Raw genomic sequence first — 26083 nt, forward strand, 5'->3', positions numbered from 1 at the left:
AGTGACACTCAGGGGTTACTCCTGGCTATGCCCTCAGAAATTGCTCTTGGCTTGGGAACCATATGGGACGCCGCAGTCAGTCCTAGGTCAGCCACGTGCAAGGCAAACACCCTACCACTGCACCACCACTCTGACCTCTAAGCTGTTAATTTTTTTTTATCTTATCTTATTTTTTTATTTTTTTTATTTTTTTTTAAATAGTTTTTTTTGGGGGGGGGGTTTTGGGCCACACCCAGTAACGCTCAGGGGTTACTCCTGGCTATGTGCTCAGAAGTTGCTCCTGGCTTGGGGGACCATATGGGACACCAGGGGATCGAACCGCGGTCCGTCCAAGGCTAGCGCAGGCAAGGCAGGCACCTTACCTTCAGCGCCACCGCCCCATCTTATTTTATTTTATTTTTTGGTTTTTGGGCCATACCCAGTAGCACTCAGGAGTTACTCCTGGCTCTGTGCTCAAAAATCGCTCCTGGCAGGCTCAAGGGACCATATGGGATGCCGGGATTTGAACTACCATTGGTCCTGGGTCGGCTGCTTGCAAGGCAAATGCCCTACCGCTGTGCTATCTCTCTGGTCCCTATTTTTTTTATTATTTTTTTTAAGATGTTAAATTTCTTTTCTTTTTGGTGGTGGTGGGTGGGGGTAGTGGGGGTGGTAGGTGGAATGGTGATAAGATGTTAAATTTCTAAAACCCAAGTCATCACCCAAATAGGTAGGAAAAAAACACTATGTTTTTCTTTCTTTTTCTGTTGTTTTTGTTTTTTGGGCCACAACTGGTGATGCTCAGGGGTTACTCCTGGCTATGTGTTCAAAAATTGCTCCTCACTTAGAGGACTATATGGGATGGCAGGGATTGAACCCACGTCTGTCCAGGGTCATCCATGTGCAAGGCAAATGCCCTACTGCTGTGCTATCTCTCTGGCCCACAACAGGACTCTTTTTTCTTTTTTTTTTTTTTTTTGGTTTTTGGGTCACACCCGGCTCAGGGTTTTTTCCTGGCTCCGTGCTCAGAAATCGCTCCTGGCAGGAACAGGGGACCATATGGGATGCCGGGATTCGAACCAATGGCCTTCTGCATGAAAGGTAAACGCCTTACCTCCATGCTATCTCTCCGGCCCCAGGATTCTTTTTTCTTTGTTTGTTTGCTTCTGGTTTTTTGGGCCACACCTGGTGACACTCAGTAGTTTCTCCTGGCTATGTGCTCAGAAATACCTCCTGGCTCAGGGGATATATGGGATGCTGGGGATTGAACCCAGGTTCGTCCTGGGCAAACACCCTGCCGCTGTGCTGTTCTTTTGCTACTCTTAGGGTGAGTAGAAATATGGTATCTAGGTCTAAAGCACAAATGCTGAAAAGCTACAGTGGGGAGTTGTCCAGATTATCTTCCATAATCAATCTAAGCTGGTCCTCTCCGAATGAAATTTTTGCCTTGTAACTGTTCTCCTCATACACTGTGTATTCTTCTTCCTTTTCAGCCACATTTAGACAAGAAAGAAAATGTGACAGGTAAGATTTGTAACAGCCTTTGTCTTTTTTGGCCTCAATATAGAAACCTATAAAGTGACAAAGTTATACCAGGTATCCAAGTAACCCAACATTGACATTTTATGTTCCAGGTTGTTTCTCACATATCTCAGATAGTCTATCCTGTTCTGATCCAAACACTTGAACAATAGATCTGACTGAAAATGCAATTATTGGGCCCGGAGAGATAGCACAGCGGTGTTTGCCTTGCAAGCAGCTGATCCAGGACCCAAAGGTGGTTGGTTCGAATCCCAGTGTCCCATATGGTCCCCCTGTGCCTGCCAGGAGCTATTTCTGAGCAGACAGCCAGGAGTAACCCCCTAAGCACTGCTGGGTGAGGCCTAAAAACCAAAAAATAAAACAAAAACAAAAACAAAAAACAACAACAACAAAAAAAAACCAGAAAATGCAATTATTTGTGTTGTCTAAATACAACTGTGGAAACCTATGGTTTCCTGGAGGCTGTCAGGAGTTGGAACAGATATTCCAGCAAAATCTGTAAGAAGGGCCAAGGAAATAACTCCATCTTCTATAATGTCCCCTAGATATTCATTTTAGAAGTTACCAATACCAGGGCCCGGAGAGATAACACAGCAGTGTTTGCCTTGCAAGCAGCCGATCCAGGACCAAAGGTGGTTGGTTCAAATCCCGGCTTCCCATATGGTCCCCCCATGCCTGCCAGGAGCTTTTTCTGAGCAGACAGCCAGGAGTAACCCCTGAGCACCGCCGGGTGTGGCCCAAAAACCAAAAAAATAAATAAATAAAGAAGTTACCAATACTATATTATCCATAATTATAAGAATTTAAGATTACATCAGTCAATAAAAAAGAAAATAAAAGAGTATTTGGTGACCCCATGGGTTTCAAACTGCAGTCCGAGAAGCCCAAAAAATAATACTCAGGAGAAGGGCCTAGGATGAGGCAAATACCTCTCCATAGCTGTACATCTGCTTCAAATGCCTAACGTTTGAAGCGTTGTTACGTAACCAAATGATATATTCAAGAACTTCCATACTTCTTCGCAATCTGAAGAATCGAAGAACTAATATACGCTGTCCATGCACTAAATATTTATGGTAGTCCCCTCTGACCCAACTGTATATCTCCCGGTTTTTTCCACTTAACACTGTTGAAAAAATATTTCCTAATTATTAAAAATTCTTTGTTGAGTTTCTGGTAGCTGCATATAATACTTTAGGATTAACAGAGATTTGTTTGGGGGCCACACTCAGTAACGCTCAGGGTTTACTCCTAGTGGTGCTTGGGGAAGCAGATAGGGTGCCAGGGATTAAATTTGGAAGGGCGAATTGCAAGGCAAGTGCCCTCCCCACTGTCCTGTCTCTTCCAGCCAGGATTAATATACTACAATGTACGGCTCCCTTTTAACTACCCACTAACTCACCTAAGAACAATATGTAATGACTGATACTACTACCAGGCACCACTTTATTTACTTTGCTACAAGGAAATTATGACTAGCTGATCTCAATGACCAAGGCTAGCTGTAGCATATGAAAAAGTTTCCATAAGATGATTCTTGGAATTGTATATAAAAGTGTTTCCTTAGGATTGTTCTGTGACTTTTGCCCCACCTAACCCTTCCAGGTGGGGCGCTGTGGAGTTGGGAATAAATAGCTGGAGGGACAGGAGTTAAGGGTCCTTCTGTGAAAAGCTGCTGGCTGCAGGAGGATTCTTTGGCTCTCCTCGCCCGAATCTTTTAAACCCCTATCGTTCTGGTCTGTGTGGATTATTATTTGCTGCGGATAAATATTTCCAAGGTCTTCCCCCGAAAGGGGACAAGGGGATGGGAAGTAATTTCTCATTCTGGGGACTGTTCTTGGATTCACAAATACCCAGCCAAGATAACAGCGAAGATATCTTGCAGCTAGCAAAAGACAAGGACAACTGATGTGATTTATTGACTTTTTCTCCCTATTTTGTTTTTGGGCCAAACCAAGTGCTCTGGAGCTACTCCCAGCTCAGAGTTTGGTCCCTATGAGGGGATATAAGGTGTTGAAGATGGAACCTGAGCCTTTCACTGAAACCTTAATTTTAGCCATTCAACTTTTTGTTGAATTTTAGCCATTCAAGCTTTTTGTTTTGTTTAGTAAAACCAAGGGCCATATATATTCTGTCTATGTATTTGAATAGCAAGCTACATCCCCTGCAGCAATCCCCAAACTGTTCTCACTTCAGCACAACACAAACCTGAACTAAGCGTAAGATGTATTTGGCAGAAACAGGGAAATCAAACTTAAAATGTATCTATCTAATTATGTGAATGGCCACATCTCTTAATTCCTGATTTTTAATACACTAAAATGAAGAATAGACTACATGTTGCCAGATAATAGGGTATTGGTGGCTACGTTGTCACAGAAGAGAATTCAAAAGGCGAGGCTGACTCAGAATCTGAGTTACTCTGTTTCAGGCATAGCAGATGAGTGATCAGGAAGATGAGCTGGTGGGCCTTGAGCACTCACCTGTACAGAATTCCTTGCTCACAGCATGGGGCACAGTGATGCGGCGGTACACAATAGGCTCGGACTCAAGAATGTTCTCATCATGGCTGGGTACGCGAGCGGGTCTTTCATTCGGGGGTGCCGCGAGAGCGGGTGCCACTTCTCCTCTCATAGGTGTCGATCTCCTCAAACACTGCTGCCTTGTCAAAAAGGGCCAAGTTCCCTTCAAAATCAAAATCTGTATCTGGGATCTCCTCAATATCATCCCCAAAGCACTCATCATCCTTATTCTTCATTTGGCCGTTCTTTAAGCCACTTTTCTTTGGAGTTGCCTGATTTGGGTGCCTGCTACTGGATGACCCTGGAGAAAAAGCAGAGACAAATGTTACTGTGTCCACAGAAAGTACTCAGCAGAAGTGGAAACATTATTGTGAGTATTTTGTGGAGAAGTCACAGGAATCAAAGAAAAAACAATAAAGGTACTCTATGCTTAAATCCTATTAGACAACACAAATATCACACAGAATATAAGTTTTCACATTATACAAGTAAAGTGAATATGAGATAAACAATCTTCTTGAAAATCTGTTTTGTGTGAGTGTAAAAAAATAGTTTCTCTGAAAGAAATTTCTCTCTGTGAAGGGAGAGACAGAGGAAGTGATATACGTTCAAGAAAGTAACATGGCCTTCTCCAGAGTGGAAAAGACCACTTATGGAAAACATAACCAATTCTTTTTTTTTTTTTTTTTTTTTTTTTGGTTTTTGGGCCACACCCGGCGGTGCTCAGGGGTTACTCCTGGCTGTCTGCTCAGAAATTACTCCTGGCAGGCACAGGGGACCATATGGGACACCGGGATTCGAACCAACCACCTTTGGTCCTGGATCGGCTGCTTGCAAGGCAAACGCCGCTCTGCTATCTCTCCGGGCCCATAACCAATTCTTCTCCCCTAAGAAAATCAATAAAGAGGGGCTGAAACAATAAGTACAGTGGGAAGGGTGCTTGCCTTGCAAGAACCCAAGTTTGATTCCAGGCATCCCATGTAGTCCCCCAAACCTGCTTGCGAGCCAGGAATAAACCCAGAGCACTGCCAGGTGTGACCCCAAAACAAAGAAAAAGAAAATTCAGTGAGAGAAGCTTTTTAACAGCTGAATGTCTAAACAGAAGTAGAAGGAGAATACTCCTTCCATTGGTACACTTCTCGACTCAATGCTCATGAGAAACTGGATCAACTGCCTCAATAAATACTAAGTAGACAACTTTAAATTTCTTGTTTGGTTTCAGACAAAAATGGAATAGGAAGGAATACCCAATTCAGGTAAGGTGTTTCAGATTGAGTCAGATACAAAGCTACAGTGGTAAGTTGCTATTATGACTAATGTTTCTGTTCTTTTTTTTTTTTTTTTGCTTTTTTGGGCCACACCCGGTGATGCTCAGGGGTCACTCCTGGCTATGGGCTCAGGAATCAGAAATTGCTCCTAGCTTGGGGGGACCAGGAGATCGAAACATAGTCTGTCCTAGGTTAGTGCGTGCAAGGCAAATGCCCTGCTGCTTGTGCCACCGCTCTGGGCCCATTTCTGTTCTTTTGATTAGCATGAGCTCTTTCCTCAAAATGTTATCACTTCTGGGTAATTCCTGCTCCATTAAATAGTAACAAGGACCCTGTAGACCTGACCCCATAGAGAGCATACCAAGATGCATCTCCCCACTGGAGCAGCTTGCCACTTCCATTCTCAAACTTCATCTGGCCATCCTCAGTCACTTATTCTAGTAGTCCTGAAAGACCCCAAGGAATTCTCCAGGACATTCATTATGAGAGAACTCTGAACTGAATTTTTCTTTTTTGTTTTTTTGGGTCACACCCAGCAGCATTATGGAATGCCAGGATTCAAACCATCAACCTTCTGCATGCAAGGCAAACACCTTACCTCCATGCTATCTCTCCAGCCCCTGAACTGAATTTTTCATGTGATTCAATCTGACCACCCTGAAAAATGGGCAGACCATAAAAAATATAATCATATAATAATATGTGATAGTAACATACCAAATTGAATTTTTTTTTGTTTTTTTTGGGTCACACCCAGCAGCACTCAGGGTTTATTCCTGGCTCTACACTCAGAAATTGCTCTTGGCAGGCTTGGGGGACCATATGGGATGCTGGGATTCAAACCACCATCCTTCTGCATGCAAGGCAAATGCCTTACCTCCATGCTACCTCTCTGGCCCCTCAAACTGAATCTTTAATGTAATAAATACAATATACTTCCCTTTTAGAGGAGCTCCTAATTACTAAAAAATATACCTCCAGTGGTTGGAATAATAAACTATTACCTCATGTATACCATTCTCACCTATACTGCTCTAAAATATCACAAAACAACCTTCTTCTACTCAATGAACGGGTGTCTACAAGCACCTAGGAATTTGTGTGGGGGGGGGGAAATGGAGATGCAGTATGGTATGCTGGGGTTTGAACCCAGGGTTTCAAACATGCGCAGCATGCACTCTAATCCTGATCCATTTGCCCTGCCTGTTGGTTAATATTTTATCACTAGCATGTTATATAATCTAATCTTATGCCTATCAGCCAACTTCTCCATTTCTTTGTACATAAAATACTCATTCACAGAATCCTTAGGAGGATTTCCAGCACAAAGCAGTCAGTCTATTAAACAAATACTTGTTTCAAGAATTAACACCAGGGGCTGGAGAGGTGGCGCTAGAGGTAAGGTGTCTGCCTTGCAAGCACTAGCCAAGGAAGGACCGCAGTTCGACCCCCCGGTGTCCCATATGGTCCCCCCCCAAGCCAGGGGCAATTTCTGAGCGCTTAGCCAAGAGTAACCCCTGAGCATCAAATGGGTATCTCCCCACCCCCGCCCCAAAAAAGGAATTAACACCAGCAAGACTAATTATAATAATTCTTCTAAAAGATAAGAACCATACAACATGAATATTCAAAACATCCTAATGCTAAGTATTAGCATGAAAAATGACTGTACTAGGAGTAAAAATTAGATATAAGCTTCTAGGGATAACAACACAGCTGGGGCTGGAAAGAGTGCAGAGTGCCTTGCATGCATGTAGTTAAGCCAGGCTCAGTTCCAGGAATGATCTAGTTTCTTGAACACCTCCAAACCCTCAGGTTACTGCCAGCTGGTGGTGATCATGGGAGTCAAGCCTGAGAGATAGTATAGTGGGTAGGGTACTTGCTCTACATATGGCTGACCCAGATTCAATCCCCAGATTCTCATATGGTCTCCAGAGGCCATCAGGAATGATTCTTAAATGCTGAGCCAGAAGTGAACCCTCAGCACCACTAGATGTAGCCCCAAAATAAAAACATACCCCAACCACTCTCCAAAAAAAAAAAAAAAAAAAAAAAAAAAAGGCCCATACCTTAGAGCTACCTCCTAATTCTTTTTTTTTTTTTTTTTGTGGTTTTTTTTGGGTCACACCCGGCAGTGCTCAGGGGTTACTCCTGGCTCCATGCTCAGAAATTGCTCCTGGCAGGCACAGGGGACCATATGGGACGCCGGGATTCAAACCTTCTGCATGAAAGGCAAACACCTTACCTCCATGCTATCTCTCCGGCCCCAACTACCTCCTAATTCAGAATAAACTTTTATAAAGTAATTTAGATAGGTGCTTACTTTGCAAGTGGCTAACCTGGGTTTGAATCCTAGCACCCCATAAAAGTATCCCAAACCCTATCAGGAGTGAGACATGAACACAGCCATGTGTAACCTCAAAACAAAAATAAGTAATGACTTAAAAGCCTGCAAATAGCTCAATGATAAGTAAAGCTGGTATGAAGTTACACGATCAATCCTAATACTGCTGTTTGGGATCCTGACACCACATACTTACTTCTGCTAGCAAGTATGCAGAAAGACAACCAGTCTGTCTTGTGATTCCTGATTACTATGACAACAAAAGGGAATGGGGAAAGGGAAAGTAAGTCACTAACAAACAACTTTATCCCAGTGAATAGAACCTACTAACCGGGCCCGGAGAGATAGCGCAGCGGCGTTTGCCTTGCAAGCAGCCCATCCAGGACCAAAGCTGGTTGGTTCAAATCCCGGTGTCCCATATGGTCCCCCGTGCCTGCCAGGAGCTATTTCTGAGCAGACAGCCAGGAGTAACCCCTGAGCACCGCCGGGTGTGGCCCAAAAACCAAAAAAAAAAAAAAAAAAAAAAGAACCTACTAACCACAGCATTGGGACCACGCCCAGTGCCTATAAATAAATTTTATTTATATATTTATAGGCACTACCAGTGCCTATAAATAAATTTTCATTGCAACAGTCACACTTGTTTACATATGGTATTGTTTGGACCAAAAGATGCACCCCACGCCCCCAAAGTGCATCTTGTGGAGTGAATGCTGCTTAGAGCTGAAGCCTGAGTGCAGGGGAAGAGAGCATCTAAAAATTATGTGTGTCTTATAGAGTGAAAAATAAGGTATGCTGATGCTGCTGTAGGTTACAGAGGTAAATGTAAGTATCTGAGACACTTTGACTGCAAAGATTGAAATACTTAACATTTGGGGCACTTTATTTAAGTTTGAACTTTTGTAGGTATAATAGTGAAAAACAATGAGTTGATGAGCCAACTGAGAGTTCTCATGAGGCTTTGTGGAGGACCACATGTGACACATTCCATTTCCAGAATGCACAAAGTTCTTCTCAATGTCACATTAAAGTTGAGTTTTGAAGAAGATAAAGAAAACCAAATCACTGGAGCAGAGTTTGCCTTGCATGCTGCCGACCTAGGACGGACCTGGGTGGGTTCAATTCCCGGCATCCCATATGGTTCCCCAAGCCAGCCTGGCAATTTCTGAGAGCAAAGCCAGGAGTAACCTTTGAGTGCTGTTGGGTGTGGCCCAAAAACCAAAAAAAAAAAAAAAAAAAAAAAAAGTAAATAATGTACTGGAGAGATAGCATGGAGGTAAGGTATTTATTTGCCTTGCATGCAGAAGGACAGTGGTTCAAATCCCAGTATCCCATATGGTCCCCCATGCCTGCCAGGGGCAATTTCTGAGCGCAGAGCCAGAAGTAACCCTGAGCACTGGCAGGTGTGCCCCCCCCCCATATGAAACTACCAATTTGGAGGGTGAGGGACTTAGGCCACACATTACTACACTCAGGGCTTACTCGGATCTCTGCACTCAGGGATCACTCCTGGCAGTACCCAGGGGGCCCTATAGTAGTGCTGGGGATCCTATTCTCCTCGGCTAACATGTTACTCACCTCACCACCTGCTTTAGTGTATCTCAAATCACTCCTGTAGACCCAGTATTCAAATGGCCTGTATTTCCCCCAAAAGCGGCCTTTTCATTTGACCCCTGCCTGCTACAGGCAGTTTTTCAAGACTCTTCTTACCCTGAAGCCAGCTGTTGTTGCCAATTCGGCATCCAGATAGACACCTTGAACAAAACCTACTTCTGCTCATTCAGATAACCCCAGTAGGTCAAGGCTAAATCGGCCACTGCAGAGTTAATGTGATGAAGTGATTTAAGTGCAAGCACCGGAAGTGCTCATTAGTAAGGAAAACTTGACAGATGGGCATTGAAAGGAAGACATAGCTCTTACAACAGTTTCTAATCAAGTCTTCTTCAGATTTCTACTCAGGGGCATTTCATTTTGCCTTCACACCAGATATCTGCCACCAATATAAAGATATTTCTAGTGGCATTTGGGGGTAGCTGAAGAGTGTGCCCCTGGAATCTAGCAGAGTCCAGAGATGCTACTAAGTATTCTACAATACATGGGACTGTCTCTCACAAATGGCCCCCCAATTAAGAGTCCTGAGATTAGAATCCAAAAAACAGCATACTAGGAGAGATGCAGCCCGTTGTTGTTGTTGTTGTTGTTTTGGGTTTTGGGGCCACACCCGGCAGCTAGGGGTTACTCATGCCTAAGTGCTCAGAAATCGCTCCTGACAGGCTCGGGGGACCATATGGGATCCAGGAATCAAACTTGGGCCCGTCCCAGCTCGGCTGTAGGCAAACACCCTACCGCTGTGCTATCACTCCAGCCCACTTGTTTTGTTTTTAGGTACACCAGGCAATGCTCAGTCAGAGTTACTCCTGGTTCTGAGCTCAGGGATCATTTCTGGCAGGTTTGGATGACTATATAGGCTTGTGTTATAGAACCTGAGCTGGCTACTTCCAAGGCAAATGCCCAATCTGCTGCAGACTATCACTCTAGTCCTAGAGAGAAGCTGTCTTTCCTTCTGAAAAATGTTCATCCAGGTGAGACATATGAGCCTGCTGGAGCCATCTGAAACTAATTTAAGAAAAAAGGGGCCCAGAAAGATAGCACTGTGGCGTTTGCCTTGCAAGCAGTCGATCCAGGACCAAAGGTGGTTGGTTCAAATCCCGGTGTCCCATATGGTCCCCCATGCCTGCCAGGAGCTATTTCTGAGCAGACAGCCAGGAGTAACCCCTGAGCACTGCCAGGTGTGGCCCAAAACCCCCCCCCAAAAAAAAAGAAAAAAGAAAAAAGCTAGCCAGCTTTTCTAATAAGTCAACTTTTCTAAAAAAAAAAAAAAAAAAAAAAAAAGAAGAAGAAAAGAAAAAAGCCAACACAAAGAAGAGCTTCAAAGAAACAAGGTTGAAGCCCTGCTTTTACTTAGGTATGTGTGTCATATCATCTTAGCCTTAAGTATTTGAATCTGTCTTTAAAAACCTCTGAATCATCCAGGCCTGGGGTGGGGAACCCCCCTTAGGCACCTGAAAGGGGGGGTGGCCTGGCGCTGGTGCCCCATGGTTTTTGTCATACCCTGGCCGTTGGTCACTTCTCTGGCTGGCCCGAGGCATGTGACAATAAACATGCAAAAAACGGGCCTGGAGAGATAGCATGGAGGTAAGGCGTTTGCCTTTCATGTAGGAGGTCATCGGTCCCATATGGTTCCCCGTGCCTGCCAGGAGCAGTTTCTGAGCCTGGAGCCAGGCTCCAGCACTGCCGGGTGTGACCCAAGAACCACACAAAAAAAAAAAGGCCGGAGAGATAGCATGGAGGTAGGGTGTTTGCCTTTCATGCAGGAGGTCATAGGTTCGAATCCCAGGGTCCCATATAGTCCCCTGTGCCTGCCAGGAGCAATTTCTGAGCCTGGAGCCAGGAATAACCCCTGAGCACTGCCGGGTGTGACACACACACACACACACAATGCAAAAAACGTAAAAAACAAACAAAAAACAAAACAAAAATAAAAACAAAAAAAAACTCTGAATCAGGGGCTGGAGTGGTGGTACTAGTCTAGGATGAACCGTGGTTTAATCCCCCGGCGTCCCATATGGTCCCCCAAGCCAGGAGCAATTTCTGAGCTCATAGCCAGGAGTAATGCCTGAGCATCACCAGGTGTGGCCCCCCAAAAATCAAAAAAATAAAAAGAAATTAAAAAAATAAATAAAACCTCAGAATCAAATCACCGTTCTTCATATGAGCAAGTTAATTGAGCTTCAAATTCATTGAGCTAAAAATGTCTGTTAGGACTTCAACTTATCACATTCAAATATCATTCTATTTCCATATATAAAAACAAGAGTAGAGGAGTCAGAGAGTACTGTGGAGTCGGGGGGAAGGATCTTACTCTGACAATGCCAGCCTAGGTTCAATCTCTTGCACCATATATTATCCCTCAAGCCTCACCAGGGGTGATCCCTGAGTACAGAGCCAGGAGTAAACTCTGAAGACAGTCTACTGTGATCCAAAAATAAAACCAGAGCATAAAAATCATGTAACTCTGAGATGAAATCAAAACTACTAGAAAAGATCGTATCTTTTATTTTATTTATTTATTTACTTACTTATTTGGGGTGGGGGGGTTGGGTCACACCGGGCAGTGCTCAGAGGTTACTCCTGGCTCTATGGGCTCGGGGAACCATATGGGATGCCAGGATTTGAACCATCAACCTTCAGCATGCAAGGCAAACTTCTTACCTCCGTGCTATCTCTCCGGCCCATATCTTTTATTTTTTCTTTCTTTTATAAAAGGTATATATCTTTTATGTTTATTTCCAATAAAAAGGTCAAAACAAAAAACTATTTTCTTGAAAATAACTTTTTGTTAATAAAGCTCATAGACGAGATAGAAAAATCACACTATTCACAATTTAACAGTAAAAAACATGCATTCATTGTATAAATTTTGTATTCCACTTTGTCCTGTGGCTTACAAATGTCAATCCCTAAAACGTATGCAAGTCAATGGAGAGCAGAATCATTTAGAACTGTCATCCATTACTAAGTCTGGTCCTCCAGAAACACACACATTTCTACTAAAGTAGGAAATAAAAACTTAATGAAATACCATCACCAAATAACAAAAGTCAAGAGATTATGAAAGAGAAGATAATTGAGGGGCTGGAGCAATAGCACAGCAGTAAGGCATTTGCCTTGCACAAGGCTAACACAGAATGAACCTGGGTTCGAATTCCGATATCCCATATGGTCTCCCAAGCCAGGAGAGATTTCTGAGGGCAGAGTCATGAGTAACTCCTGAGCACCGCTGGGTGTGAGCCAAAAACAAACAAACAAACAAAAAAAAAAAAAAAGAAAAGATAGTTGAGTAGCTACAAGAAATGATAATGACCTTGCCAAGTGTGTTGCGTGACTAAGGACAGACAGGAAGTCATCAACAATACAAGAGGGAGTATGAGGCAAGAGCTTCACAGGAAAGAAGTTCAGTTAGATCTGGCATGAAATGGCAATGAACTAACCTGGACTCATCACAATGACAAAAGGAAACAATCAATCAAGTGGCTTGAAGTTAGTAAATAAAGTAAAATGGGAAACCATTTTTGTCTTGTCTTTGAGACTCTACAAATAGAACTTGCAACCAAACCCAGAGTTGCCGTATCTTCTGCAATGCAAAAGTTTATCAATTTTCTTGTGTTAAATACAGAATTTCCCATGCTATCACAGAGCAGCAAGAAATAAATAATATAAACATAGGACTGCACATAGCCAATCCTGGCTCAAATTCGAGTACTACTAATTGCTCCTGGAGCAACCAGAGAAACCCCTAAATACAGGACTGGGAGTAAACCCTGAGGACTAGGTATCCCCCTAGAGAGATTGGTATTGTTATCCCCAATAGAGAGAATATAAATGAAGAGTTAAGTTAATTTGTCTATCTTTCCCTTTTCTTATACTTTTAACACAAATATTGGGACATCTTGGGTGAATAATACTTGGCTTACTCAACCCAAACAGCCTGGCGCTATAGTAAACTGACCTTTGGCCAGTGAGAGAGAAAAGCACTTCCCTTGCAAAAGATAAACAGTGTTTCCCAGATTTCTTTACAATGACAAAGGCCAAGTATGTGTTAAGACTATAGAGGCTGGTGGCCTTCCTGTGCCATTTTGCTACTAGCTTTTGGCACCAAGGCCCTTAGGCCAAAATAACTTAAAACAAAACCATTGTTGTGTAATCCTCAGTGCCACTTATTTATTGTTTTTTGTCATACATATATTATAAAAGAGGAACTTTATCCCGCACTTGGAGCGCTAAAGGGCACCTGATGGTCATTTTGCCATTTTAGTGCCAGGCTGAATAAAAGCTTCTGTGAGAAGGCAGCTGAGAGTTTCTGGAACTCTTTTTTACAACTCCTAAATTCAAGGCCTGGTAATCTGCCAACCTCTGTGCTTCAGCAGTGGCACCAGTGCGATAGGTATTGAAGCACACTCAAAGTCACAGCATAACCAGTCAGCATGACAATTTGGTAATGATAACCTCTGCCCTCAGAGAGCAGGACCACTGTTACATTTAAGAGAAGACACACAGACCTGTGTCCTTAGCAGCTTCCTCGTGCTCCAGGGGACTGTGTTCCTCATATCCCCTTGATAAATATTTTGAGCAGTCAGTTCAATGACCAAGGCCATAGAAATTATTTTTTACTCTTCCAAGTCGAGCTCAGAAGGCCCAACAATTGGGCCTACAGTGAGATCCCGAGAATACAGTACTGCGGAGGACAATGCCAGAGATCAAACATAGGCCAGCCTCGTGCAAGGCATGTGCCTTAACTCCTGAATAATCTCTCAGCCCCTAGGACTGTTTTTCTGGGGAACACCTGCTGACACTCAGGGGTTACTCTGCTCAGAGTTTATTCCTGGCAGACTTGACCTTATAGGGTACTGGGGATCAAATCTGGTTTGGCCACATGTAAGGCAGATGCCCTCTCTGCTCTGACCCCATTAGTGACTTTTTTTTAGGTGATGCTAAGTGGTTACTCCTGGCTCTGCACTCAGAAATTGCTTCTGGCTTAGGGACCATATGGGATGACCGGGCCCAAACCCAGGTCCGTCCTGGGTTGGCTATGTGCAAGTCAAACACCTTACTACTGTGCTATCACTCCAGCCCCTAAATATGAAATTTTAAATCTCCTTGTGCTAAATCATCAATTTAAAATTAGGTAACCAGAGCCAAAAAATTCCTCAGCACTTCAATTAGTAATCTGATGTTATTTTTTGTTGTTGTGTGTTTCGGCCTCACCCGGCAGCGTTCAGAGCTCAGGGCTTACTCCTGGCAGGTTCGGGGGATCATATGGGATGCCAGGAATCAAACCCCGGTTCACCCCAGGTCAGCTACATGCAAGGCAAATGCCCTATTGCTGTGCTATCACTCCAGCCCTAATCTGACAGTTTTTTAAAAATCAGAATGAAGCAAGATTACTTAAATGTACCCATTGACCAGTCTCAATACCAATATATACATACCAGAAAAAAATTCTATCCAGAGATTTTTTTTTTTTGGTTTTTGGGCCACACCTGGCAATGCTCAGGGGTGAGTCACCCCTGGCTCTGCACTCAAAAATTACTCCTAACAAGCTCAGCAAATCTATGGGATCGAATCTAAGTGGGCAAGGTAAACACCCTACCCGCTGTGTAATTGCTCTGGACCCTCTATTCATAAACTTCTTTTTTACTTTTTGGCTCACATCTGGCAGTGCTCAGGAACCCCTGAGCTCTGCACTCAGAAATTGCTCATGGCAGGGTTGGAAACCATATGGGATGCCAGGAAATGAACCTGGGTCCATCCTGTATTGGCCTCGTGCAAGGCAAATGCCCTACCACTGTGCTATCACTTCGGCCCCTATTCATAGACTTTTTTTTTTTTTTTTTGGTTTTGGTTTTTGGGCCACACCCGGCGGTGCTCAGGGATTACTCCTGGCTGTCTGCTCAGAAATAGCTCCTGACAGGCACCGGGGACCATATGGGACACCAGGATTCGAACCAACTACCTTTGGTCCTGGATCGGCTGCTTGCAAGGCAAACGCTGCTGTGCTATCTCTCCGGGCCCTATTCATAGACTTTTAATGAGAAAAATACTTAGGAGTCAGAGAGTATAGAGGTTAAGATGCCTGTTTTTTTTTTTTTTTTTTGGTTTTTGGGCCACACCCGGTAACGCTCAGGGGTTACTCCTGGCTATGTGCTCAGAAGTTGCTCCTGGCTTGGGGGACCATATGGGACACCGGGGGATTGAACCGCGGTCCGTCCAAGGCAGCGCTGGCAAGGCAGGCACCTTACCTTTAGCGCCACCACCCGGCCCCCATAAGATGCCTGTTTTTAAAGCAGTTGGTCCTGTTTCAATACATGATACTAGATACAATCATCCCTAGGAGTAAGCCCTGAGTGCCACCAAGTGTGATCCAAAAACAAAACAACAAATTCATACTGCTAACTGAATACTCTCTGAAAAGAATACGTAATGATTTTAGTTATTTAATTTTCTGGAAAAGGCAACACACTAGAGATAAGAAAAAGATGAAAGAATGCTAGGGTAGAGGTGGGGAAATAGTTAAAGAAGGAGAGCAGAAAAAATTGAAAAGGGGAAATAAAAGGGCTTCTTTATAATATTAAAGGAAGGACACAAGATATATATACTTGTTTAAAACCTACAGAGGGGCCTGAGCGATAGCACAGTGGTAGGGTGTTTACCTTAGCTGCTTTTAACAATGGGAGCTGCACACTCATAACCAGTAACGGTATCATGGACATTTCCACTGTGATTATAGTGCTCAACAGGGTCATATTATTAGTATTATAACCATTATTATCATTGTTATTATGGATTTTGGGTCACAACCGGCAGTGCTTAGGAGTTACTCCTGGCTCTGTACTCAGGATACACCCCTGGTGGTGCTCAGGGGACCATATGAGATGCCTAGGATCACACCTGGGCCAGTCTCATGCAATGCTAGAGCCTTTTTTTTTTTTTTTTTTTTTTTTTTTGGGGCCACACCCAGTGACGCTCAGGGGTTACTCCTGGCTATGCGCTCAGAAGTCGCTCCTGGCTTGGGGGACCATATAGGACGCCAGGGGATCGAACCACAGTCCGTCCAAGGCTAGTGCAGGCAAGGGAGGCACCTTACCTCTAGCGCCACCGCCCGGCCCCAATGCTAGAGCCTTAACCGCTGTGCTATCGCTCCAGCTCCTGGGTCACGCACTTTAGATTGGTCGTAGGATCCCAAATGGCAATGCTGATGATAACCCTGAGCATGTGGGACAGTTAGAAACAAGGCAGCTTCATGTTGACAAAGCAGTAACTCTGTAACTGAGCTGATGCTGGGCCCCCCGAAGGTTTTAAGAACAAAAAAAGCAATCTACATTCTAAACAAAAAGTCATTTTCTATCTAAGACTCCTATAGAATACAGAAAAAAAGGGCCCGTAGAGATAGCACAGTGGAGTTTGCCTTGCAAGCAGCCGATCCAGGACCAAAAGTGGTTGGTTGGAATCTCGGTGTCCCATATGGTCCCTCGTGCCTGCCAGGAGTAACCCCTGAGCAACGCTGGGTGTGACCCAAAAACCAAAAAAAAAAAAAAGAATACAGAAAAAAAGTTTAATTTTAGTCTCAAATACCTTCAAATATCAAATATATTTATTTTCCTTCCAAATTTACAATAGTTTATTACCTACAATGAGCCAATGGCATTTACAAATTTGTCACTATAAAATAAAGCCAGCACCAACACATACCAGTACATCCAGTAGTAGTGAGAATTTTAAACTGTCAGTCTATCTGCCAGAAACTTTAAGAGCACAGAAACAGCTAGGTAAATTCCTCCCCCTACTTCACATGTGAAAAGGAACCAAATCATGAGAAGTTACTCAATAATCCTTTAAAGCAGGGGTCTCAAACTCAATTTACCTGGGGGCTGCAGGAGGCAAAGTTGGGGTGATACTTGAGTGCAAAGTCAGTAGTAAGCCTTGAACATTGAGTGTGACCCAAACAACTAAAACAAAACAAAACAAAAAAAGATTCCTCTAGGGCAGGGCCACCAAATGTTGTACGGAGGGCTGCTAACGGCCAGAGGGCCGCGAGTTTGAGTCCCCTGCTTTAGAGGGACCTGCATATGGGGCAGTGGTAAAACATTTGTTGTACTTATATGACCCTAAACTCAATCCCACGCAACAGTCCCTTTTTTTTTTTTTTTTTTTTTGGTTTTTGGGCCACACCCGGTAATGCTCAGGGGTTACTCCTGGCTATGTGCTCAGAAGTTGCTCCTGGCTTGGGGGACCATATGGGACACCGGGGGATCGAACCGCAGTCCATCCAAGGCTAGCGCAGGCAAGGCAGGCACCTTACCTTTAGCGCCACCGCCTGGCCCCACAGTCCCTTTTCTTCCCCACTATGCACTCACCAACCACAAAATGCTCCTGGAACTGCCCAAAGGTTTAACATGCATATCACTATCACCATCAATCACCAGATTAGAAATGTGACACAGGCTGGAGAAAGTGCTCAAAGAGCACTTTTTCCTCAGGCACTGCTTGGAATGGAACCAGCCAAGAGCTAGAAGCAGCCATTTACCACCACCAAGTGTGGTCCAAAGCCACAGACCACAAGAAATGTCACTAAATGTCTTTAAGAACTTCAGGTAGGGGCTGGAGAGATAGCGCAGTGGGAGGGTGTTTGCCATGCAAGCGGCCGACCCTAGACCAATGATGGTTCGAATCCCAGCATCCCATATAGTCCCGTGCCTGCCAGGAATGATTTCTGAGCACAGAGCCAGTAGTAGCCCCCTGTGTGCCACCGGGTGTGAACCAAAAACCAAAAAAAAAAAAAAGAACTTTAGGTAGATGACAATTTCTCTTTAAGAAATTTAGGTGTAAAGGACTAGTCCTAGAATTTAAATTAGGGCTGAAGTAGTAGTACTAGTGGGTAAAGCAATTGGTTTGCATGTGGCCAATCCAAGCTCGATCCTTGGCATCTCATATGGTTTTTCCTAAGTCCTAAGCACCGCCATGTGTAGCTCCCCAAAAAAACAAATGACCCATATTATACTTCTGTGAAGCTCTGCCAGCACCCTTTATTAGAGTAATAAAGGATTTGGTTTAAAGAGAAGCAGTAGATAAGATTTCAGGCCCTGAAACATCAGGTTACAAAGAAATATCAATTTTATCCTACTTACAAGAGTTGTGACGCCGCCGGAAACTCTTTGACTGACTCAAGGACTCCATATGCCTATCCACGTAGCTCTTTGAGCACTGCTGTTGCTGGGGAGAAATGGCAACATCTTGACTCTTCATGTCTGTCCTCTTCGGGATGTTCTGAGGAGCACTGCTGGAAGAGACTGGCTTCTTGACCAACTTGCCTGTGCCATTCTGATTGATTCCCACTTGGTAACCGACACCAGAGAAGCCTAATTCTGTCTGATGAAGGTCTCCAAAATGCTGATTGTCCCCAGGACCTGGTATTTCCAGAATTTTTAATTCTGTAATGTCACCTGCCCTGAAACACACAGAGTTCAAGTCTCAAAACTGTAACAGTGATAAAACTGGCTTCAAAATCAATCGGCCCACTTTTGCAAGATTACATTTCCACAAATTATCAGAGGTGAAATCCAGGAACAGTAGCTACCAGGAATAACACAGGAATAAGCTACCAACTTTCACAACAGAAACAGTCCTTGGTCTTTTTTTTTTTTGGGGGGGGGGCCACACCCGGCGGTGCTCAGGGGTTACTCCTGGCTGTCTGCTCAGAAATAGCTCCTGGCAGGCATAAGGGACCATATGGGACACCGGGACTCGAACCAACCACCTTTGGTCCTGGATTGGCTGCTTGCAAGGCAAACGCCGCTGTGCTATCTCTCCGGGCCCACAGTCCTTGGTCTTAAAAAGACATACTGTTAATCACAAAATTAGCAAGTTTCCACAATGCTTGATAGTTTTTAGGGGACTGGGCTGGCTGATAGAGAGGTGGTAGTTGATGCTGCCTTACTGTGACCAAGGTTATGAAGTTCCTGGCATATAGGAAGCAGCTTTGGCACTGGTGGGAAAGGAAACTCACTGTTATTGACCTATTAAAAACTACCTGAGCTATTGGACTGCCCCTTGTTATTCTTCTTTAAGATTGACATAATAAGAAATGAATTTGAAAGATTGGTTGCTCAACAACCAATTGAATCCGTAAAAAATGATACAAACTTGCAGCCCTTTCCTTGGGACAGAAATATCACACTATTGTACGACAAGAATGTGAAAACAATTCTATGGTCCAGTTAGAACACCAGGCAGTTCAAACTAAGAATCTAGAGCTAATGTCACAATATAGATATAATGACTAGAAAAACATCCTGCAAATGTAAATATGATTAAACGTGCAGAGAACCTCCGAAAGTTAAAGAAACATTCAAGATTTAAACTGGCAATGAAAAAAAAATACAATACACAGATAAATCTAAATTAAGAGAAATGGAGTCAAACTGGGTTTCCCGATAAGAACTATTAAGAATGAACTATGACTGTAGTGCAATTAGAAGACAAAGTCATTTAAATGAAGCAATAGCACAAAGAGGCAAACAAAGAAAACATCTGGAAAGATTACTGAACAGACAATTTGGGTTGTAAGGCAAGCATGTTCCAGGCCGTCCTGGAGCAGGCCTCTGAGCTGTGAAGGACAAAAGTGCTTTGTAGAAATTATCAATGGTTAAGTGTTTAGAAACCATAGGATGTGGACTATTATATAAAAAAATTTATATAAATATAAAAACTTCAACCTGAAAAAAAAATTTGGGGGGGGGGGCCATACCCGGCGGTGCTCAGGGGTTACTCCTGGCTGTCTGCTCAGAAATAGCTCCTGGCAGGCACGGGGGACCATATGGGACACCGGGATTCGAACCAACCACCTTTGGTCCTGGATCGGCTGCTTGCAAGGCAAACACCGCTGTGCCATCTCTCCGGGCCCTCAACTTGAAAAAATTTTGTGAGGTGTTTTTTTTTCCCATTTATTCACTCTATAGTAAGCATATATATATGTACTTACTCAGTGATGAGCCCTATCCTAAAATGAAGTATGTAGAGATAAAAATCTGAACATGCCATGAAGAATCTGTCTCAAGGTTTTATTTAGTCTGGGTAAAAAGGTAAGCAGACAAAGGAGTGAGATTCTATGACGTGTGTGCAGGACGGGGACTGACTAGAAACACTAAAGCCAAACAGCTAAGTTCGACATATGGATAAAATATTTCAGCTAAGTCACAAGAGCAGGCCAAATAGAGATAGAGAGGAGTCTTTCAGAAGCTGGAAAGGTAGTACAGGGTTAAGGCACTTGAGTTCCACACATTTCACTTAAATTCAATATATATTCACATATATACTCCATATATGTGTGTATATATAGTCCCATATATATTCCATTCCATATATATATTTCATATATTCCACTGAGTACTGATTCCTGAGTACAGAGCCAAGAATAAGCCCTGAACACCACTGGGTACGGTTTCAAGAAAAAAGAAAGTACTTCAAGACTAGAACTTGTAAAATATGGCACACTTGAGGAACTGAAAATGTTAGGATCTAATAAAGGAAAGAGTTTTAGAGGGTCATCATGAGAAAATAAAACTGTATAGGCTCCCAGGGGCCAAATTATATCAATACTGATTTTTTAGATGACTGTAGAGAAGATGAAGAAAACAGAGGCTAAAGAATACCAGGGAAGACATAAGATGAAAAAAAGAGAGCACGTGGAAGTCAAAGAGATGGCTGGAGTATAGTAAAAGTATAGTAAAAGGGCTGGAGATTAGGTTGTATACATCTAAAGTCTGGGTCTCAATCTCAGCACCATATGATCTCCTAAGTACTATCACTGGGAGCAATTATCAAGTGAGCACCAGGTATTCGTAGCCCCCAAACAATTTCAAGTATGATCCCAAAACTGAAAAACGAAAAGACAAATAGCAGTGCAAAGGGAAAAGACAGAATGGAAACAAGGGACATTTGGAACCTGGAAGACTGGTAGAATTCACAACTGATTAAACATGAAGACCAATGAAAGAAAACAGAATTTATTAGGGCCAGGAGTGGCCCTGGTAGCCCTTTGATACCACTTAGTATGGCCCACAATAGCAACAACTAAAAACAGCAGCAACAGGGCTGGAGAGACAGCACAGCATTGGGGCATTTGCCTGGCAAGTGGCTGACACAGGAGAGAGCCAGGTTCAACCCTCAGCATCCCATATGGTTCCCCAAGCCTGCCAGGAGCTATTTCTGAGCGTAGAGCCAGGAGTAACCCCTGAGTGCAGCTAGGTGTGGCCCAACACCCCTCCCCCAATAAAAATAAAAATAGCAGCAAAAAAAAACCGACCTCAAAGAAAAAGAATTTATAACTCTTAGCTTTCCAGCTGAAGCTAAGGACTTTTAATAGTGAGTCAAGTATGTTTCTGGAACTAAATGATACAAACTATAAAGAAGGCTATATTTGTACTGGGAGGGAATCGAAAGAGAATTCAGAAATAAGTACAAAGGCAAGGCCGAGAAAGAAAATCAAAAATAAAATAAAGGGTTATTATCAACTTAACCAACTTAAATAAATACAACATATTTGACAGAAAAAACTGTTTCTTGAACCATAAGATCATTGACTGAAAGCCAACTATGACAAAGTCTGCTAACAAGGCACCTGCACTAGAAGACATAAGATCACAGACTCTCTTCAAGCACTGACAAACCTCAACATCAGGTAAGAAGGCACTGGCAATCAGACTTCAAGTCCATTTGCTGAAATGCAAATAACTCAGTTCACTCACCTGAAGGTGACTTCGGGCACAAGGCACTTCACTCCGTTGTGGAAAGGCCGGGTGAGAGAAATGGTCTGGCTGACCTGATCCACCGCTGACACTCTTCCTTGATAAACTCCCAAGCTCTCACCACAGTTGATGGACACGATACTTCCTAGCCAGTCAGCAGCCATGTTTCAGATGTGCAACCACAGTGGAAAAAAGGACCCACACAGCTTGCCTTGGGAAAGATACATCTTTAATTAGATTCAGCAGGTACCATGTCAGGCTCTCAACCCAGGGCTACTTAATAAACATATTTTATTACATCCTTAACTGAAAAAAGGAGAACAAAACGTTTTATTGTATGCATATCAATGAATAAGTGAGTACTTTGCCTCAATATACAGAAAGCTCTTTTTTTTTTAAAGCCAGTCAAATTGAGCAGTGGGGGGGGGGGTTATACACCAACTTTTGTGATACTCACAGAAAGCTCTCAAAGTTACTTTAAATCAAATTATCCAAATCATAACTTGTTTATACTGTTTGGGGGGGGGGGCTTCCCAGAGGTGCAGGGGTCCACCAAGGCTATATCTCATGGTGCTTGGGAGATCATGCAGTGCTGGGTTCCAAATGTGAGGCCCTATGCATGCCTCTTTGAACTATCTGCCCAGCCCTATTTTCAATCTGTCAGCAGGATGCTCAAAAAAAGCATATTACAAATATATAGTACAGTGGGTAGGGTACCTTTAAAGCCAATAGTTGACCCAGTTTCAATCCCTAGCACAACATTTAGTTCTTCAATCTCTGCCAGGAGTGATCCCTGAGCTCAGAACCAGGAATAAGCACCTTAGCATTTCGGGTATGACACAAAAACAAATAAGAAACACCAGCCAGGGGGCCGGGCGGTGGCGCTGGAGGTAAGGTGCCTGCCTTGCCTGCGCTAGCCTAGGACGGACAGCGGTTCGATCCCCCGGCGTCCCATATGGTCCCCCAAGAAGCCAGGAGCAACTTCTGAGCGCATAGCCAGGAGGAACCCCTGAGCGTCACAGGGTGTGGCCCAAAAACCAAAAAAAAAAAGAAAAAAAAAAAAAAAAAAAAAAAAAAGAAACCCCCGCCGGTGTAAATCTTTTTTTTTTTTTTTTTTTTTGGTTTTTGGTTTTTGGGTCACACCCGGCGGTGCTCAGGAGTTACTCCTGGCTGTCTGCTCAGAAATAGCTCCTGGCAGGCACGGGGGACCATATGGGACACCGGGATTCGAACCAACCACCTTTGGTCCTGGATCGGCTGCTTGCAAGGCAAACGCCGCTGTGCTATCTCTCCGGGCCCCAGAGTAAATCTTAAACTGCAAACCAATGTTCATGCTGCTTAGCAATTGTACTTATTTTATTATCAAATCCAATTTCCTTTCCATGGATTTAAGGTCTTACATGACCTAATTTCTGCTAAACCCCTATGGCTTCATCCCTTCTCGAGTACTTCCCACAACTCTCCCTTCACACATATCCCTAGTACTCTTCAAATACGGAAAGCTTGTTCCCTCCAGAACTTTGCACCATAATCATCTCAGAAAACTACCCCGCCCCCAGCTTTATGAATGACTCTCCTGCCTTTCTGGTATTAGCTTCAAAGTCACCATCCCAAGACTCTGTCCCTCACTATCCAATCCAATATAGCAACCTCCCATCACTTTGCATAATTCACGATAAATCGCCATGTGCTAGTCTAAATTGTGTTACCTTGTTGGTATCCCTTCCCTCAACTTCCTGTTTATCCCACCTGGAATGGTCAGACCCACCCACACCTGAGAGGGGTCTTCGGTTTGGAATAAAAGATATAAAAGTTGTGTGGGAAAGGAGGGAGCAAGGAATCATTGAGAACAGCTGAAAGGGAGACAGAGAGCTCCTGAGAGAAAGAGGCCAGAGGAGAGCTGTGGAGAAGCTCCTTGGAAAAGGCTTAGCACAGAGCCCTGTGAAGAAATCCACGTGGTGGTTAGGGCCATGAAATAAAGCTGGCTTACTCCTATGAAACTTTAACTGACTGCCTGTGAAATTATTTCACCCCTCTTCAGACCCACCGAGATAAGGGGTAAAAGCACTATGGGGAGAAAGGCCTCACCCAACACTAGGACTTCAGACTTTTTTTTGGGGGGGGAGCACACCTGGTGACGCTCTGGGGTTTACTCCCAGCTATGCGCTCAGAAATCACTCCTGGCTTGAGGGACCATATAGGATGCTGGGGGATTGAACCATGGTTCATCCTAGGCTAGCGCTTGCGCCACCGCTCCAGCCCCAAGACTTTTTTTGTGGGGGAGGTCACACCCGGCATCGCTCAGGGGTTACTCCTGGTTCTACACTCAGAAATCGCTCCAGCAGGCACGGGGGACCATATGGGATGCTGGGATTCAAATCATCGTCCTTCTGCATGCAAGGTAAACTTGCTATCTCCATGCTATCTCTCCGGCCCTAGGCCACAAGACTTTTAATTTAAAACATTATCTCAGTTGAGAGTCAGATACACAAAGGCAAGGGATCCTGTGTATCTTGTCAATGAGCATGTCTCACTTGACAATCAGTAATTTACTCAATCAATGAAGAAACTGGTAGTAACAAATTTGACAGAGGTTAATCACTCAAAATATAGAGCTTCTAAATATCCACATATAAATTTCTGGATTCAACTTACAACAGTTTTTTGTTTTTGGTTTTGGGGTCACACCCAGCGGCGTTCTGGGGTTACTCCTGGCTCTGTGCTCCAAAGTCACTCTTGGCAGGCTCAAGGGACCATATGGGATCCCGGGATTCAAACCAGGGTCTGTCCTCTGTTGGCCTAGTGCAAGGCAAATGCCTACGGCTGTGCTATCGGTCCGGCCCCAACTTAATACAGTTTTAAAAACAAACTGCTGAGAATAATCCATGCAAACGTTCGACATAGAAAGTCAAGTAAGCCAATAGTCAGAAAATTGCTAACACAGGCATGAAAGTATACTGAATAAAGTAAGGGCTGGAGAAAGAACAAGGGTTAAGGTACTTGCGTTGTATGCAGCTGATTCTGGTTAGATCCCCTGAAAGACACCCAGTTCCCTGAGCACTGCCAGGTGTGACTTTGAGTAATACCAAAAATGTTACATACAAATACACATACTCATCCAACTAAAATCAAAACACTTTGGCTTAATGTCTGTCATGAAAAATAGAAGACATGGGGCCAGAGAGATAGCACAGGGCATTTGTCTTGCACGCAGCTGATCCAGGACAAATGGTGTGGTTCAAACCTGGCATCCCATATGGTTCCCCATGTCTGTCAGAAGCAATTTCTGAGCACAGAGCCAGCCTGAGCATTGCCAGGTGTGACCCCCACAAACAAAAAAAAGTAGAAGCAACAGTTAAAGACATAATTGCTTAAAGTCCCTAGAGCTAAAGCACATGCACTCACATCCTGGATGCCTCAAGAGTACCAGCTGCTAGAACCCCCAAACAAGATCTCAAGAAACTGGAAAATTACCAACAAAAGGACCATAAAGCAGACAGAAGTAAAAAAAGTACTAAAACTTAGAGCAGAAATTTATTAAGTGGAATCCCATAAAAACAATCCAAAAGATTAATGAAACCAAGAGCTGGTTCTTTGAAAGAATAAAACAAGATTGAAAAACCACTAGCAAAACTCAGAAAGAACTCTAGTAAACAAAATCAGAGAAGTATCTGCATTGAAGTAAAGGGGAGTAAGTAGAAGGTAATGGAAAATTGGTGATGGGAAATAAACAAACAATGGTGAAGGAATGGATGTTGGAACACTATGATGAAAAAACTCAATTTTAAACAACTTGTAATCTCTGTTTCTCATGGTGATTAATTAGGGGGAGAGTTGTTTATGGGGCCAAAGCAACTGCACACTGGATAAGAGTATTTGCCTTGCACGGCTGACCTGTATTCAATCCCTGACATACTATATGGTCCCCCAGCCTGCCCGGGGTAATTTCTGTGTGTTGAGCCATGAGCAACCAGGTCCTCCCACCAAAAAGTGGTTTATAGAAGAACCCGAGGAAAGAGTAATATGTATTTGAGAGAAAGCATGGGCTTATGAGGGGGGGAATTC

The 26083-nt window shown here is 43.6% G+C and overlaps 1 protein-coding gene and 1 pseudogene across 1 annotated transcript in view; one reads left to right on the plus strand and one right to left on the minus strand.

Annotated features, from left to right (window-relative positions):
* EDC3 (enhancer of mRNA decapping 3) overlaps positions 1-26083 on the minus strand; it is a 47513-nt gene that overhangs the window by 16281 nt on the left and 5149 nt on the right. The window contains 4 exon segments of the mRNA XM_049777892.1: positions 4005-4119; positions 4121-4344; positions 18401-18720; positions 22019-22229. Of these exon segments, the coding sequence (XP_049633849.1) occupies positions 4005-4119; positions 4121-4344; positions 18401-18720; positions 22019-22182 (823 nt within the window). The 5' untranslated portion in view covers positions 22183-22229.
* Positions 19170-19818, plus strand: LOC126016052 (pre-mRNA-splicing factor SPF27-like; annotated as a pseudogene).

This window comes from Suncus etruscus, chromosome 1, assembly GCF_024139225.1.
Source record: "Suncus etruscus isolate mSunEtr1 chromosome 1, mSunEtr1.pri.cur, whole genome shotgun sequence".
Lineage (NCBI taxonomy): Eukaryota > Metazoa > Chordata > Mammalia > Eulipotyphla > Soricidae > Suncus > Suncus etruscus.